This window comes from Uranotaenia lowii, chromosome 2, assembly GCF_029784155.1.
Source record: "Uranotaenia lowii strain MFRU-FL chromosome 2, ASM2978415v1, whole genome shotgun sequence".
NCBI lineage: Eukaryota > Metazoa > Arthropoda > Insecta > Diptera > Culicidae > Uranotaenia > Uranotaenia lowii.
Window position 1 is genome coordinate 130,174,242 of NC_073692.1, and position 17,172 is coordinate 130,191,413.

Sequence of the window (17,172 nt, forward strand, 5' to 3'; positions counted from 1 at the left end):
GCTCACGCAAAGCGACGACGATGACAGTTGGTTTGAGATTTTTATCTCAACACACATCTGAGATATAAAAAGTGGCCCACGTTTCCCCATGGCCCACGATACCCCACTCTCCCCTACTGTTGTAAAATAAGATGTCTCAAGCCTGGGGTGATTTAAGATTGAATCCCACCGGAGGCGAGCCAAATTTCTGACTTGCTGACTTCTGACATTTTTTTTTAAACATCTTATAAGGTCAAGTAATTTCGCCACACTGCGGTGAAAATTTAACTTGGAAAAATTCCTTCCCCTTGCGATCGAACGGCCTTGCCGTTGGTATGTTTACTTTTTCCCCAATTTTTCTGCTTGGGTTTCAGGAATAAACTGTTCCTCATCAGCTGTTAATGCAGTTAAAAAACTAAGATTGATGTGATTTTCCTCAACTCATTATTTTTCAATTTATCAATATCGAATGTAGCATTCTAAAATTTTCCAAAGCTTTTGTTTTTGACTAATGTTAAAATCCATAACATACAACATAGGAATGTTATTTTCGTCACATGAAATCATTTCTTGTTACCATAATTTCTTGCAAAAAACTTTGCAACTGTGCATTTAATTTGCCTCATTCCTAGGCCCCCAGAGCCAAAAGGGCTTAAAGTGCGATTTTGAGTTAATATGTTTTTTTAACTTAAAGTTTTTTTTAAAATTTTACTTAAAACTTTTTAAACCCTGTTTAAAGAATTTAATAAACATACTTTTATGTTCGAAAGAAGAATACAAATTTTCAAAAAAACGTATGGAAAATAGCAGTTATACTCTTTGCCTTTGAGTTTGAAGTTATACCCCTTTGATTCAAAAGGCCTTATTAGTCAAATATGACATTAAAATCTATATTCATAATTCTTTAATGTTTCCAACTTGAAAAACTTTAAAACTTCATTTTTTAAATACCAGTTTAAAAGGAAAAATTAAAAGATAATTATTAAAACCTGTTAATAGTTCAATAAGAAAAGTGGATTTCAATCGAAGATTAAGAATTCAAAATTGAAGCATGACTTTGAATAAAAATCCTAAAATAGCAGAGCAATAACTCACAACTTATATCAAGAATTGAGGTTTAGTGCTCACATTTTTGGCTTCTTCCATAGAAAATCAAGAATCGAGGTTCAAAAAATCTAAGAGCTGATATTAAACTGTTTTTGGGGCGCTGAATCCCAATATGCAATAAGCTTTTTGTATCAGCACTTATTCTTTGAGAATCAAGGGTTACCATTTGGAAATAGTCAGAAACTGCTTAAAAATATGGGTAGATTTTTGGCAAATTGTGGAATTTTAAAGAAGATTTGATGGCTTTCAATCATGAGCTTTCTTGAAGAGCGCGAGAAATTTACACAAATCTTTTTGTAAATTTTTTGGAAGTTTTGATTAAATTTCAATGCAACTTCAAACCAAAAGAAAGATATTTCCAAAAGAATTTGTTAGAATGTTTTTTAGTCTCCAGCAAAGTTGTAAAATAGTTTAAAACCTTCAATTCTGATAACTCAACAAATTTCGTTTTTTTTCTATTGCATTTTTTGAAATAATGGCATTTCGTTGATTTAAATCGATGTATTTCTGAAAAAAGAGCTTTAAGTGGGCAACTATGAAGCACGTTATGCTATTTAGGGAGAAAGGGTGAGCGTGAACGTAACGTTACTCTGGGGAGGGAGAGTACGCATAATTTTATTCCATGTTAAGCCAATTTTGCCAGATCCGAAATGATGAGCAAACCAAGATTAGCTTTAAAGTTCAAAACTTCAACTTCAGCTTCAACAACTTTGAAACTTGAAATTTACATGAAAGAGAGTCTCCAAAAGCTTTCGCTTCCTTTCCTAAAGAAAAATGACTTGTCTGTGCTGTTTTGGCAAGATTTTGCATCCCGCCATTGTGGAAAAATGGCTATGAAGTGGTATGCCGCTGACAACATTCAGGTTTTTCCCAAGGATAAGATCCCTCCCAACATACCAGAACTTCGCCCATTCGGAAAGTATTGGACGATAGTTATGCAGAACCTTAAGAAGACCCAAAAACTGTTAGCAAAAACGACAGGCTCGTCAATTTGGACTAGGTCGATCTGGAATATAAACTTAAAATTTTGTTCCGTCTTTTAAACATATTGAACTTTAAAAATAAAGATACTTCGATGTTTTTAATAAGTAAATAATCGAATTCCACGCAATTTAGTGTGACCACGTTTTGATCCGACCACCGTTTCAACTATCAGTTAATAAACGTAAAGCAATTCGTAACATGGCGATCGATAAGTGTTAACAGAAAGTTATCATTATTGAATGAGTATTAAAATTCAGAACAGATGTGGACTCCGATAGTAAAGATTTGGAAACTTACTGATGTCAAATTTGATGTCAGTTACTTGTTGAGTGTTTATTTAGGATTTTTAATAAATTTACATTGAAAATTGACGGAAAAGAACTTTTGTTTTGTTGAACGTTGAAAAAAAAATATGTTTAAATTTTTTCGAACCAACAAATATCCTAATCCTAAAATAGGAAGAAGAAGGGAGAGGGTATTTCTGTGTAACGTAAATTTCATAGGGGGATACTTTGCAGCATCACGATGAACCAAATTAAATGCAATATTAGTTTCAGATAACCTTTTCCTTGACCTTCGCATGAAAATTCAATAGTTACAAACAAACGATTTTTCATTCTACAGTTTCCTTTGTCAAATTTTGTGCATTCTAACGACGTTATAACCATAATATTGTATTAGATGTTCAGTTTTCAATGGGTTAAAGTATTTCGTGCTTTCTTTTTAAAAAAAATTCAAGAAAAAAATTGGCATCTCTGAAAATGTGCCACATTATAGAGCGAACTCTTCCATTTCAAAGCAGTTTTCAGAAAAAAAATCAATCGGGGGGTCTCGAACAACTTTTTCAAAATTTGCAAACAATATATTCGAGAACAATTTCTTATATTTTTTCCTATGAGGTTTCAATTTCAAATTTTTGAGCTTAGATGTGTTAAAATTGCTTCAAAAGAAAATAATAACATCAAAAGTTTTTAAAAATGATTTTTTATCAAAGATTTTGGCAAAAATGCTAAATTTAGAAGAAAGTTTGAAAACCAACAATAAATATTATCTCGAATCAGTCTTAAAATTACCTGGCAACAATCCAACAAATAGAAAAGAGCACGCTTATAAAGTTGCATTCTATATGATTATTTTTATCAAAGACAAAATAGTTTGAGTTGAGTAAAGAAAGTTCATTTTACAGTTTCAGAAAAAAACACCGTGTATTTCCTAGCCATTTGGTCTGAATTCTAATATTTAGGATCAGACGACAGTCCTATAAAACGATCGAACCGTTAAACGGGGCAGCTTTGACCAACAATAAATTTTTCCACATTATCATAAATAACTCAGTCTATAGTTTGATTTTTTGAAAACTGTTTTCTACGTTTGGAAGCCTATTATTTGCGTATCAAAAAAGCAAATTTTGGTTTGAATTTGAATTTTTTTCTGTAAGTAAAAATGTTATTTCAAAATCTTAAAATATTAATTTTTTCAAGGCTTGCAAACAAACAGCTCTCCTGATGATACCAAAAGGCATTAAGAAGCATACGGATTGTTGAATGTGAAAGAATTTTTTTTTCTTTGTATATTTTTAGTTACAGTGCTTTTTAATAGACATTTAATGATAAATTTTTGATATTTAAAAAATAAGGACATTTTCCAAGAGTAAGCTTGTATTGGACAAATGCATAGGAACCCTATCAAATGGTAAAGTTTGCAGAGAAAAATTGAAAATTGATAATTGGAGAGCTTAGGGCAGTGGTCGGCAACCTTTTGAGTCGGAAGAGCCAAAAACTTCAAATTTTCATAATTTCAGAGTTTGAAAGAGCCACATTAAAGATTTTTTATTTTTGTGTTAAATAAAAAAATCAATAGAAATGAATGATCAGTGAATATAAGTTGTACTAAAATAACTTGAAATCCCTTAGAGTTTTTTTTCTGTATCTTGGATTTTTTAAATTTATTTCTGATTACCATCAAGTACATGGATTCTCTTTTGGTTTGTCAACACTTCTGAGATGTTCGATTTTATATCAATTTTCATTCGTTGGCAAATATCGAGTCAAAAAAATTTTAAATCCATATAAAGCTTAATTGAATGATTTGCATTTGCATAAGCAGAATATTTTCAATTTCCTCGGCAAAGGAAAGTTTTTAAAATATCACAGTAAATGGAAATAAATATTCTCAAAATAATCAAGCTATTTTATGACATTCCCAAGATTAAGCAAATCCTAAATCCAGAGGTATGAGGTATGTAGCTGAAAATATAATCTTCAAAAATTATGCTTCTGACAACTGGTAGAATTTTTAATTATTCATGACATCAAGCGAACATTGTCTTCAGAATTTTATGCATCTAAAAAATTCAAAAATCTCATATTATGCAACATGTGATTCTGCAGTATTGTGCTTCCAATTGAATGATAAATTGTAATTATTCATCAATGCTAAATCTCAGATTACTGGAAAAAAAAAATCTGTGGTTTTACCAGTATAAAACTATAGTTTATGACAAATAGAAAATTTATGAAAAATAATAAAAAATAGTACATTTAAACTGAAAAAATCAGTTCGGGAATACTTTTAAAGATTCAAACCAAAAATTAATAAAAAATAAATAAATCTACAAAATTTATCAAAATAAATAACTCTTATTCGAAAATGAAAAGGAATGAAAAAAATGTCTGTTAGTAAAAATGTTAGTGCTTTTGGCGAGTTCACTCATCAATCATGAAATTTTAAATTTGATCAAAGACTCAAAGGTTTACTTTTTTTAAATACATAAAATTAACTTATAAAAAAAACCTGCTTCGTGGTGTAAAGGTCAATTTAGTTATTGATTACAAGTATTAAGCCTGTTATTAAGTTTTCATATAGATTTTCAGAATTGAAATTTTAATTCATTCTCAATTCTGATTCGAGTATGAAAAGCTGTCAAACTTTAATTTGTAATTTTCAATTCTTATTTTTATATTTTTTTTTAATTTCATTTATGTATCTATTCACTTTGTAACCCATTATTTATTGAGAAGGCTTTCCTGATTTTTTTATACGTATCCAAAACTGTCAAATCTGTGCATTGGTTTTCTAAATTTTAAACTCAAAACCGGTCGGGCAAATCCAGACAAAATCTACGTATTTTCCATACAAAGGCAATAGAAAAGCTAAAAAATAAACAAACGACAAATGATTTTTATCAAGGCATATCAGCGGCATTCGAATCTTATTTCACTATTTAAAAAAAAGCATGTGAATTTATTTCGCTAAAACAAGTTGAAAATTTGGAATTTCGTAAAAATTATGAAAAATCCTGGAACAATATCCTGACAACCGTACTAGACCTGGCATTTTTTCTTTGAAAGTTAAGCCAAGTCCTATTAAAACTGGGCAATCTGGAATGCTAATGAAGTGTGTACATTCAAATACATCAAAATGATCGTATTCAATCCAAATAAATAAGAAAAGATCGAAGTGGTTTTTCCAATATATTATGTTGTTACGTGTCAAAGTTTTAAATATTTATCGAAATGGTTGATTTATTCTTAAACGATTTTGGAAATTTCAATTTATTAATTTCCAACGAGGGCAAACAAGTGATTGCGAGTGACTAAAATATAAAATTTGATGAGGGCTACGTTGTTTGATAACAAAACAAATGCTGTCTAAGAACTACTTCTTTTTGTAAATGATAAACTTTGATATTGCTGTTAGCTACGGCTCAACTTTTGTGTTCGATTGGTTCAAAAATATACACGCGTTTTGGAAATAAATGAATTTATTTAACATTTGTTGTTTTGAAACAAAAGTTTTTCTTTGCATTTACGATTTATGTTAAATTTAATCTTGATCTCTATGCTGGTGCATCAAATACAGTCAAAAGTAAAAAATCTTAAATTAGGCTTGAAAAATACTATTTTTCCATTTGGTTCTTTCCGCTTGTTCCCACAACGGATGCAATTTTAAAATTTTCTTCTGGACCTATGAAAATCCGTGTACCAGGACACAAGACTAAATTATCGGTTTAGTACGATTTTATAAATATTTAATTCATAAAAATATATAAAATTAGCGCAATGAACTAAAGAGCCGCAGGTTGTCGACCTATGGCCTAGAGAAATGTGTGAAGGCAAAATTTCATTTGTACTATGAAGTCAAAATAATTTAGCAATTGTTATAATTTTTGCCCCTAAATGTATGTAGCATAATTGTTCTTTTTTTATTAGAAATGTTTTTAAAAGAAATCGTTAAATAGCAAGATTAATTGCTAAACTAGCATTTATAAATATTATGGAGGTGTTTTGTATCTGTTCAGGATCGCCCCTGATGGCAGGATCGATAGCATCAGACCTTTCTTCCTTCGATAAATAACCGCACACATTCTTTCAAAAACATTACAAATAGTGGACTGTATTCTCAACAACTTGGACTTAAATAACAATTACTTTACGACTGACACAATGATCCCTTTTGGACCTCTGACTCTGGCCATTCTGGCCTCTGACTTGGCCGCTCGGGCCTCTGACTATGTTACCGTCTCCGATGGTGGTTGGTTGGAAAAAGAGGCCGAACCTGGGGCTAAATTTGTCTCGGCCCTTTGGAAAACCCGAGACCCGAGGAAAACCCGAATGTTTTTGGCGCGCATTACATCCGTTAATGCGCGCAGCATCGCCATGTTGCTACTGGGCCTTTTCTGGTGTTAGGGTGGTTCAACGGAGCTCCTTCGTTCCAGAACAGTATCCTTTATGATCAAGAAAACTCGTTAAAACCGTCAAAATAGAGACTAATCAATGCTACCCCAAAGCATCATATTCTGAACAGAGACGAAATCGATTTTTATATCAAATTTTAAATAGTCTAGTAAATTTCTGCTATCATTTTTTATGTTCATAGGAGTCCAGTACTGGTTTTTAAAATATGAAACATTCACATTCCTCTCAACAGAAAAAAAGGAAAAATATTGAAAAAAAGTGATCAATCTTACCCCGGATTGCGTTATTGTTTTCACTTCGATCTTATTTATTTTCACAACAGGCGTTTCTATAACAGAGGGTGGTAAGTATGGACTTTAATCCTTAGTTTGAAAGGAAAGGAATAAAAAATTCATATTTGTAATAGATTGTCAAAATTATAAACTGTGTTCAAAATAATCAAGGATCGCAGCACTGAGGGTAAAATTATAATCTTTAGGTATTTTTATGGCAACATAACACCGATGATGACTATCATATCCTGCGTGCAGCAAAGAAGTTTACATCGTAATTATTCACTTAAAATTAAATCGCTCTAACGCGACTATCAGCCGAGAAACCGCTCATTCCCGAACTAAGTAAATGAAGCAAATAACCGCAATGAGAAATTAAATCCATTCAGCTCCAAGCCCATTCTAGCATAATAGTAATTTTCCACCTGAGAAATTGTCTAAAAGCTGTTCAACCTGTTGACTGACTGGGGTGGATGGATGGATGAATGAATGGTTGACTGACTTAGCAGCAGATAGACGATGATAAATGCAAACTGCTGGTTGCTGGTAGCTGTCGGTGTCTTAAGTTATGATGCCACAATAATTCCGACCATCGGAATGACCACCATCATCATCATCTTTGCCTTCGTCTTATGGTCAGTCATTCAGAGCCCCATCGAAAAGAGCAAACCGTTCGGATGTTAACTAGTAACAGTTATTATGTGAACAAGTGTCCGTTTAGCTCAATGTGCTGGACTGGAACTTAGACGGGGCGGGGCGGGTCTTGCTCAAGACTTGAGCACACACAACGCCTTCCGTGCTTGGAGGAGCCATCATCTTAGGATTTTTCTCTACATACATATATTGAGTGATTGAAGTAGAACGCGTGAAGGTGGTCGTCAAACCTACGCCTCGCTGTTGACTTTGTGGCCAAGAGCCCTAAGCCTGCGTAATCTTTGAGGAAAATGGGGAGGGAAAGGAACTGATTGAAGCAGATGCTAAATAGTTACGCACATAGCACATGACACCATGCATCGTTGGGGCGGAAGAATCATGACAGAAGAAATCCTGCCTCAACTGGACCGAACAATTTCTTCAGCCACAGCAGTTCAAGCGTATCAACTTGGATTATGTCTGTTGTGATCGTACGCATCAGTTCGTATAATAAATATACCAACTCGCTACTCCACACCCTCGACTGGCTTGGGTGGAATTGAAAGACTCTCTCCATTCGCTGAAGAACACTCAAAGTTGGGTCCGACAATGTTTGTTTACTTCGCTCTCCATCAAATCAGTCGTCTCAGAGTTTCAAGTGGTGAATTGTGGCCCATTCATGTGAGAAACAGAGTAAGATGTGAATGGGAATGCTGCTGCAGTGTTGAATAGTTAGTTCACTTTTAGAGTGAGAAGGTTCATTTCAATTGAGACAGGTGAGATTAAATTACGCTAAGTTACTCCATAAAATATAGTTAGCTTCCGAAGCTTGCCGACAATTAGGAAGTCACAACACGACAAGTTGATTATGAAGTATGATCAACTAATTACCGCTGAATGCAGTAGTTTTTCGATTTCATCACGCTCAAAACAAAATTCCCCGTGAATTTGGCGAATCATAAATTTAACGTTGGAAAAATTTATATTGATCATCTTAAATGGTAAAGGTGGTTACGTTTAGTATCAGTCAATTTTGATTATAAGGTGTATTTATCAAAGTTTACTTTACATAAAGAGTCGATTTTAGTTCAAATTATTTTTCTCTATAGCAATTTCAAGCATTGTTCTTGAAGAAAAAGCACGTGTTAAGCCAATTAAAGTGAATTTACTTTTGTCGATTTAAAAAAAAAAATAAAAACAAAGCATCGAAAAATTATCTTCTGCTTATTTCTGATTTTAATGTTTTAATTTTCACATCTTTAATGAAGTGAAAAATTACCCTTTTTCAAAACACTTTTAAATTTGCACAACTTATATTTTTGAAGTTTGTTTCTTGAAATTTGCTTCATAGCCAGATAATCCTTTCTTTTTCTTTTATTTTGCAGAAACAAAAACTGAGACCAATTTACATATTTTTAAGGCAAAGCTAGAACGATTTCATCTTCTAATGAAAATGAAAACAAAACATCTCAATTACCAACCATTTTCAACAGTCTGGAGAAAGCTTACTGAACCCTTATCAAATATCAAATCCTCTGTTTACACCGAAATTAACATGCTTCGCAATATTGATTCCCGAAATTGCCTCCTTTCGTTGTTTTTTTTAGTTTTTGAGGCCGTGGAAGTTATCAAACTGATTATAGGCCATAATTCCGTAAATTTCGAGGAAGAATGACCTAAATGGGTTAAACTCCGATCAAAAACAAAAAAAAATCCGTAAAAATGCTCGTCTATAATAAGTCAGCAAGCCGTGAACAGATCGTTAGCTGTAGACAGGAATTCAGGCCGTGAAGATCTTCAAGCTTTCGTACGCTTCAAGCCGGAGAGGTCTTAAAACCAAAAAGGTCTATAGACCTCAGAGATCTTTAGGCCACAGAGATCTTTAAACTTCAGAGATATTCAAGACACACAGGTTTTTAGACCGTTTAGGTCTTTAGGATGACAAAATAATTCAGACTTAGAGTTAACCTCATGCCGTAAAGGTCTTCAGCAATTGCCATAGAGTGAAGAGGACTTCAAGCCATAAGAGTTTTTGGCCAGCAGAGATATATAGTTCGTAGAAGACTTCAGACCATAGACATCTTCAGGCTGTACAAGTTTTTAAACACAAAAGGAATTTAGACTGCCGAGTTAAGATCGTAGAAGGTCTTGAGGCAGTAGAGGTCTTTAGGTAGTACAGGTTTTAAGCAGTAGAATTATTTAGGACATGCAGCAGATCGTGGCCTAGAGGATAGCATCCTTGTCTTCTAAGCCAACGTTCATGAGATCGAATCCCGGTCGTGACATAACCTGGCACACATAGTATGATGAAGGTTGGCGGTTTTAGCATTAGTGAAATGCTAGCCGGGTATATCTTGGAATTGTACGCCTCAATGATGCAGCACATGCATGTGGATGGATCTTTTCAAGGGAACTTAGATTGCACTTGAAGATCCTACCTAGATATGTGTGTGCTCGTAGTGCTACCGGTAAACAACTGCAACTTTAACCAATAGTGCAGGGGTGTCAAGTAGCATAGCAAAGTAAAAATAGTAACGCGGGGCAATATCTCAATAGATCAACTTAATGGTCGCAGTGGACTCTCTCCCCAACAGGAAATAATAATAAAATATTTAGGACATATGGATCCTTAGCTCATATAGAGGTTTCTGTCGCCGGGGTCTAAAGGCCGTAGATGTCTTCAGATCGTAGAGGTCATCTTACCATACTGGTCTTCAAGTCGTACAGGACTTCAGGCAGAAGTAGTCTTCAACCAAGTTAGAAAAACTCAGGCTGCAAAGTCTAAATACCGCAAAGGTCTACAGGCAACAGAATAGAGAAGGGCATTGAGGTCTTAAGGTCTAAGAAGTATAAAAAACTTAAAAGATTTTCGTTAGTCGTTAATGAAGGTCTTCTTATATATAGGGTTCTAGATCGTAGAACATGGGTGTCCAAGATTTTTTACCGAAATTGCCTTATTTTAGAGCTAGCAGACAGCAGAAATTAAATTTCTTTATGAAAAATTTGCATCATGTACATTGGATTTGAAAAATGTTAGCATTTGTTCAGGCGTCTTTAGGATCCAGGATGCGAAATTTTCATTAATATACCTATTGAATTTCTGCTGTACGCTTGTTTCAAAATAAGGCGTTAAAATCTTGACCTCCCATGCCGTTGAGGTTTCTACGCCGTAAGTTTCTTTAAAATCTCGATATTAGGGATTTTTAGACCGTAATGGTCTTTAGGTCATAAAGGTCATTCGACTGGAAAAGTTTTAAAGCTGTAGAAATCATTAGGTAGGGACGTCTAGTTTTTTTTTAGACCACACAGATTTAGAGGCCACAGAGTGCTGAGTCGGGTGGTATCCTGTATTTCGGTATTTGTGATTGATAAAACCGATAAAACTGGTAAATCCGGTATTTTTCCAAAGTATATCGAATTCATGAAAAGGTTTCGTATAATTGCAGTAGTAATGGTATAAAATGCTTAGAATTTATAACGTTATAGATTTAGCACAATTTTCAATTTAAAAAGATGCTAATGTGCCATTGAATTTTCCCTTTATCGTAAATCTAAATAATCATTATATTTATCATCATCATTCTAGTATTATAACTTTGCTGTGTGATTGACGATAGCATAGTAGTTTCATTAAATTTTTAGCAAATTTTTAGCAACAATTTTAAAAATTAAGGAAAATTTGTTAAAGTCTGTCATAAAACAATTATTTGAAATTTGATATACAAAAGGATTTTTCGGTAAAAAATGACTTAATTTTATTGGACAAACACAAAAGACTTTCACAAACTGTTTGGCTAACTCACAGAGTAACAGATTTTTGTTGTTTTCTCTACAACCTCGGTCCTTATCGCATTCATTTTGCCTTTCCAAAATTAAAACGAACAAATAACAATAAAAATATATTAAAAAATCATTCAAAATTCAGCAATAAAAACAGTTTTTTTAGACCTGACCCGTCCGCTCTGTTGTTGCTAATTTTTTTTTGTAAATTTATATCAACTTTGTAACTGCTTTGTCTGGAAAAAGAAAATGAGCGTTAAAAATAAAAACAACTGAGTTCCATCAATGACCAAAAAGATATTGATAAAAAACATCATACAAACATTCAAAAATGTGACTCTGTTGAAACATTTTATACTTTAAAACAAACTAGAAAGTTTTTAATCAATTTTCAACATTTTTGGTTTTAAATTTTAAATTTGTGAAAGCCTGGCACCACTATAAACGATTTTAATCAAACTTGGCCTGTTTTTTTTTTAAATTACATGACCAAATTTCAATTATCAATTAAAAGTCAGGGATAATTTTGAAGCAATGTAGAGTTCCCTGTTGCTGCATCTTTTTTCATTCACCTCGCAGTAAGATTTATTGAGCTTAGATTTTGAAGCTGATGGAACAAAATTTGAGCATTTGTACTCAAACATAGTTTGATTATAACAAACATTTTTTAAATCTAAACGACGATTTAAAACACTACACAGCTAAAGTAAGCAGTTCAATTACTTTTCAGTATTGTTAAATACTTATACCATAACATAATAAACCATGAAGAATACCATAAAACCATAATATTAACAAAGACGCTTTTGATTAAATATTAAAGTCCTGCAAATAGTTTCTTAATTATTTAAAAAAAATCGTGATAAAATCAAAAAAATAAGAGGTGTGAATGCATTGATCAATGCATTTTTAAAAAAGACACGAATTCAAAATTTTTAAAATTCTTAAGAAATAGGACTTATTAAAAATTATTCTATATTGAAAATATCTAGAAAAGCAATCTTCATCATCATCATCATCATCATAAATAGTTGTTCACTAACCTTATCCATATTTTATTTGAAGAAAATATGATAATATAATAAACTGTTAGCAATATACTAACTCTAAAAATATGCTTTTTAATGAAAATTCATGATTTAATGAAATTTTTACCAAATTTATTCTCATCCGGTGGTTCGTAGGTTTTTTTTTCAAATTATATTTTAGTCTCTAGTTTCTGTTTGAAATGTTTCTAATGCTTTGATTGTTTATACTTTTGAAAGTCCTGCTTATTTTTTTTCACACAGTTCCTCACAAGTAAACGAAAAATGTTGATAAAAATTACAAAATAGACGCTAAGCTAATATAAAAAAGTTGAATTAACAGAATTACTTTGAAAAAAAAAATGGATAATTATGACAGTTGCTTGATTTAAGTCTCTGCATGAAATGATGTGTATCTGTTTGCCCATCCATTGTTTACTTCTGCTCTTGTTGGTGAATTTGTAAAGATCAACATAATAAAAATTTAAACGGCTTTAAATCTTAAAATGTAGTATATGAACAAAATGTTAAAATAAAATTCCTACATTTAATTTTTTTCGAAAAATAAATTGTTAATAGTTTTGCGGTTCATTTTATTGATTTATTTTCAAATTCCAAAGTTGGATCAAAATACGAACATTTGAACCTCACATAGATATTTTTATAATTGAGAGTTAATGGAAAAAAATTCGGTACTTCAAATTTCAGTAATTGGATGAGTTAGATCCAGGTAGTTGTATTTTCAAATCTTTTTCTCATACTGGATGATGTCTGCAACTAGCTTGGAGACATACAAAATGTCAGGTAGGTTAACGGTTATAAAAATGGTCAATCAAACTTTCGATAGGAATTCTTCAACAAAATTAATCAATCGACAAAAATAACACCTTGTTTAAAAAATTTTGGAAAAATTTTGGTTCAAACATTCTAAAATGTTAAAGATATTATAAAAAAACTTGCGATTTTTTTAGCTTTTAATGATTTTGAGATACCTCGGCTAAGGATTTTTTTTTTAATAATTGTATTCTACAGCTAGTAGTGGTTATCTTTATTTACAACTTTGCTTAATAGAAGTGTAGAAAATTTTTCAAAAAGTTTATGATTTATTAACCATATAAAAATATTTTAATTTTCAAAACATCAGTAATTTCCTGATTTTTTCCCATGTTTTCACGTGTACCTACTTAAAAACTAGCGGTGAGAGTTTCCAATTTAAGTGTTGTACTGTGTAATGAAATAAACCCTTATAGGTGTATCTATATTATTAGGGAGAAACAATGCATTGTTGAAAAATTGCAACATTTTTAATATTTAAACCATTGTTTTCAATCTACAAAAAACCCACCCTCTTTACAAAGCTCTAGGTAATTATTTATTGTGTTGCAAAAAAATCCTTTTGGTATTTCGAGTAAATTTCCACAGTAAATTTTCAAATTTCCTTTAAATTTTTGCTACGGGTCAGATTAGAAATGTATTGGATCATTAGTTTTTAAGGAAATCGAAACATACTCAAGCTTTAAAAATTGTAATTCGGAATTTTCGAAAGCTCAGCCTAACAAAATAGTTTTACAAAAAGTTCGTTTGATGACAGAAAGTTCTATTTTTGTTGCTTGGATGCTACAAAAAAGACACCGAGTGCCGTACGTAAAGATGATTTTTCGATTTATTTTCAGTTGTTTCATTGTCCTGTGTTTAGCTTTTTATCTAAACACTGTCATTGGAAAATTATTATAGTAGCTTTTTTTTTAAATGTCCAAGTTTGCAACAAAGAGTTCTGAATTCAAAATGTAACTTTGATTTTCGTGTTTTCATATGATTAATTTATTTTTTTAATGATTCTAATGACGGTGCATCATAAGATTAGAAAAAAAAAGATTTAATGTACCTTTTTTTTTATTTTTTCATCAAGATCCTAAAGCTGTAAAACTTGGATTATGACTTAAAGTCATCTTAATTTAGTATTTATTAGTTTTTGACATATTCGTTTCATTGATCATTATTAATTTTGTAAAGCAAAAACAAACATTAACATTCACATCGTTAACAGCGTACAACTGCTGTCAGAATAATCGTCTCGAGGAAAACTTAAGCTTAAATCCAACAGCACTGAGAAGGGTGAGCAATCAAAACGCCTGAATGACTGCTTCGCTCTACGAGCAACCGTTCTGAAGAGAGCTTTTGTTTTTCCGCTGAGTTACATTGAAAGTTTTCCTGTCCATTTTGTTTTTTATTTTCTACAAGTGGAACTCTCTGTTTAAGGTTGATTGATGTATGGGTACGCTTGACGAAGCTTTCTTACTAACTACATATTCAGAAAAAAATGAGTGCTCTACTTACGTGTGCTGGAAACTTTGGGTGCCAACTTGGGTGAACCACCGGACAGGCTGAGATCACTCTGGGAGCTTTGTTGGCTGTCTTTGCTGTGAGTGCGTCCGCTGAAAGGAAAACAGAAAAAAATGGAAGAAAGATAAGTAAGGGGGGTTGAAACACATTGGAATGATTGATGGTAAACCTCTCGGTAGCTTACAGGTAATGGCATTTGAAAAAAAAAAAAAAAGAATATTTGCAGCAAGATTGATTGAGGAGAAGCGCCAACAATTTTAGACGAGAAAAGTTTTTACGAAGTTTATGAGGAGCAAAGTTGCAATTGTTGTAAAACTGAACAAACAAATCAGAATGAATACTTAACATAGTTTAGACAAATGACGACATAAAAATACATTTGAAGTATTGATTCTTATTTCATCATTTGATTGAGTTGCTCAGTTATCGAGAGCGATGCAAACGGTGAATCCGAAACGAAAATGCACGTGAATACCAACAAACCGTTCGCGTTCCCTTGCTTTATCTTATCAGCAGTTTGGGGTGATAGGAATTTCGAGTTATTTAAGAGACTGGCGACGTTTTATCGCGGAAATAATTTTGAAAACACGGTCAATGGGATGTTAAGTTCATTTTAATGATAGGCCGAGTGTCTGGTAAAAGTGAGCTACCGAGCTATAAACATCGAATTGCCGATAACTGGTGGAGCCATGTCCCATTGAATAAAATGTTACCAGAAAAAAGGATGACTTAATTCAGAAGTGTATCACTTTAGTTAATCCGTGCTAAACTAATGAAATGATTAACACAATTAGTTTTCTCAAACGAGACGTAAGTCCTTCGAAGACCGTAAGAGGTGAACTAAGAATGATTTTTTTATACATAGTAGAAGAGAGGTACATCTGCAGCTTAGAGATAAGCCAAAAGAACTAAAAATTGCATGCTCATGTTTAAATGCGCCATATTTTCATTCTTGCATGAGGGAATCTCATAACAAGCACATCATCATCAATTTAATCGAAACATATAGGTTTTTTTGAATCGTCCTTACGCATAAGAACAAACCCGATGGCTTCCGAAAGCAAAGTTTTGATAAATGACAACCAACTTAGCGCCTCATCCATCCATTGCAAAATCATGAGGGATTCAAAGATAGTAAAAGAAGATAGTTCAAAGAAGAGTTTGAAATAATTGTGATACCAAATCTATTTTAACCCTTATCAATACCAGATTGTTTTACCCGTAAAAGTTTCTGTCTGAGTGTCAATTTTACAATTCTGACAACAATCGCTCTAAATATCTATTGTTTCTTTACCGATTAGTACAAATTTTATAGTTTTGTACACCTAGTGTAACTCAAATATAATTTTCCGACAATACTCAGCTACAACAATTCACCATTGCTTTATTTAAATTCTAAATAAAAAAAATCCTAAAAATCATGCTTCGGAAAAAAGATCATAGATTGGTAACTAAATGTAAAAAAAAATCCCTTAGTGCCTCAACAAGCTGAGATTAGCAGCTCTATGTTGCACCCAAGAATATATTTGTTTGAATTTTTCTCTGATCATGATCATGAAAAAAGTGATATAAAACCATACTTTTCAATGAATCAACCGTCAAAATTGTTTCACTTACAGAAGTAGAAAAATTTGAAAACTGGATTGGAAAGTTGACATAATTTGTCACAATTACGCATGTTTAGATTCTCAAAATACAAACAAAGAAATTGTGACTAATTTTCGAAGGTAGCTGTTTTCGAACTCTTTATCAATCGGCAGCTTCTCAGATTTACAAACACCTAGATTCAAATTTGCACTGAATTTTGAGTATGTTCTCAAAACGAATTCAAAAATATATATTATTGTGCGCTTCATATAGCCTCTAATATCAGCTTGTTTAGGCACATAGTTGTTTTTTGAGCATTTGGTAGTCGACATACAGTGTTGTTTTTTTCGAAGCATGTTTTTCGGGATATTTTTAGACATTAAATAACGTAAAAATCAATTATTGCAGCTGCATTTTGTCTGTTATTGAAACTATCATTTTGTACAAATCGGTTGAAAAACAAAAGAGATATAGCGACTTTAAGCGAGGAGTGTCAAATTGACACTCAAGATCCCAAAAGGGAGTTTTTTGTCTGGGCTTAAAAAATTAAAGATTTCATGAGTCAAAGGGGGTTCCAGATTTTTTTTTTATTTTGATGCACCCGATTAAAGTTACAAGCCGCCAAACTTCCAATATTGTCATATTTACAATCAAGAACTGATTAAGTTTAAATAAATACATTTTAAATATTACAATATTTTTCAATAATGTCGTATTTCAAACATTTTAACTTGAAAATTTTTGGTGTACTTTTCACTTTTTAAC

At 32.2% G+C, this 17,172-nt stretch overlaps 1 protein-coding gene across 2 annotated transcripts in view; it reads right to left on the reverse strand.

Annotated features, from left to right (window-relative positions):
- Positions 1-17,172, reverse strand: part of LOC129750083 (serine-rich adhesin for platelets-like) — a 586,616-nt gene that overhangs the window by 290,676 nt on the left and 278,768 nt on the right. For both annotated transcript variants that reach the window (XM_055745295.1, XM_055745293.1), the window contains one exon: positions 14,815-14,912. In XM_055745295.1, coding sequence (XP_055601270.1) covers positions 14,815-14,912 — 98 coding nt within the window. The remainder of the gene's footprint in view (positions 1-14,814; positions 14,913-17,172) is intronic.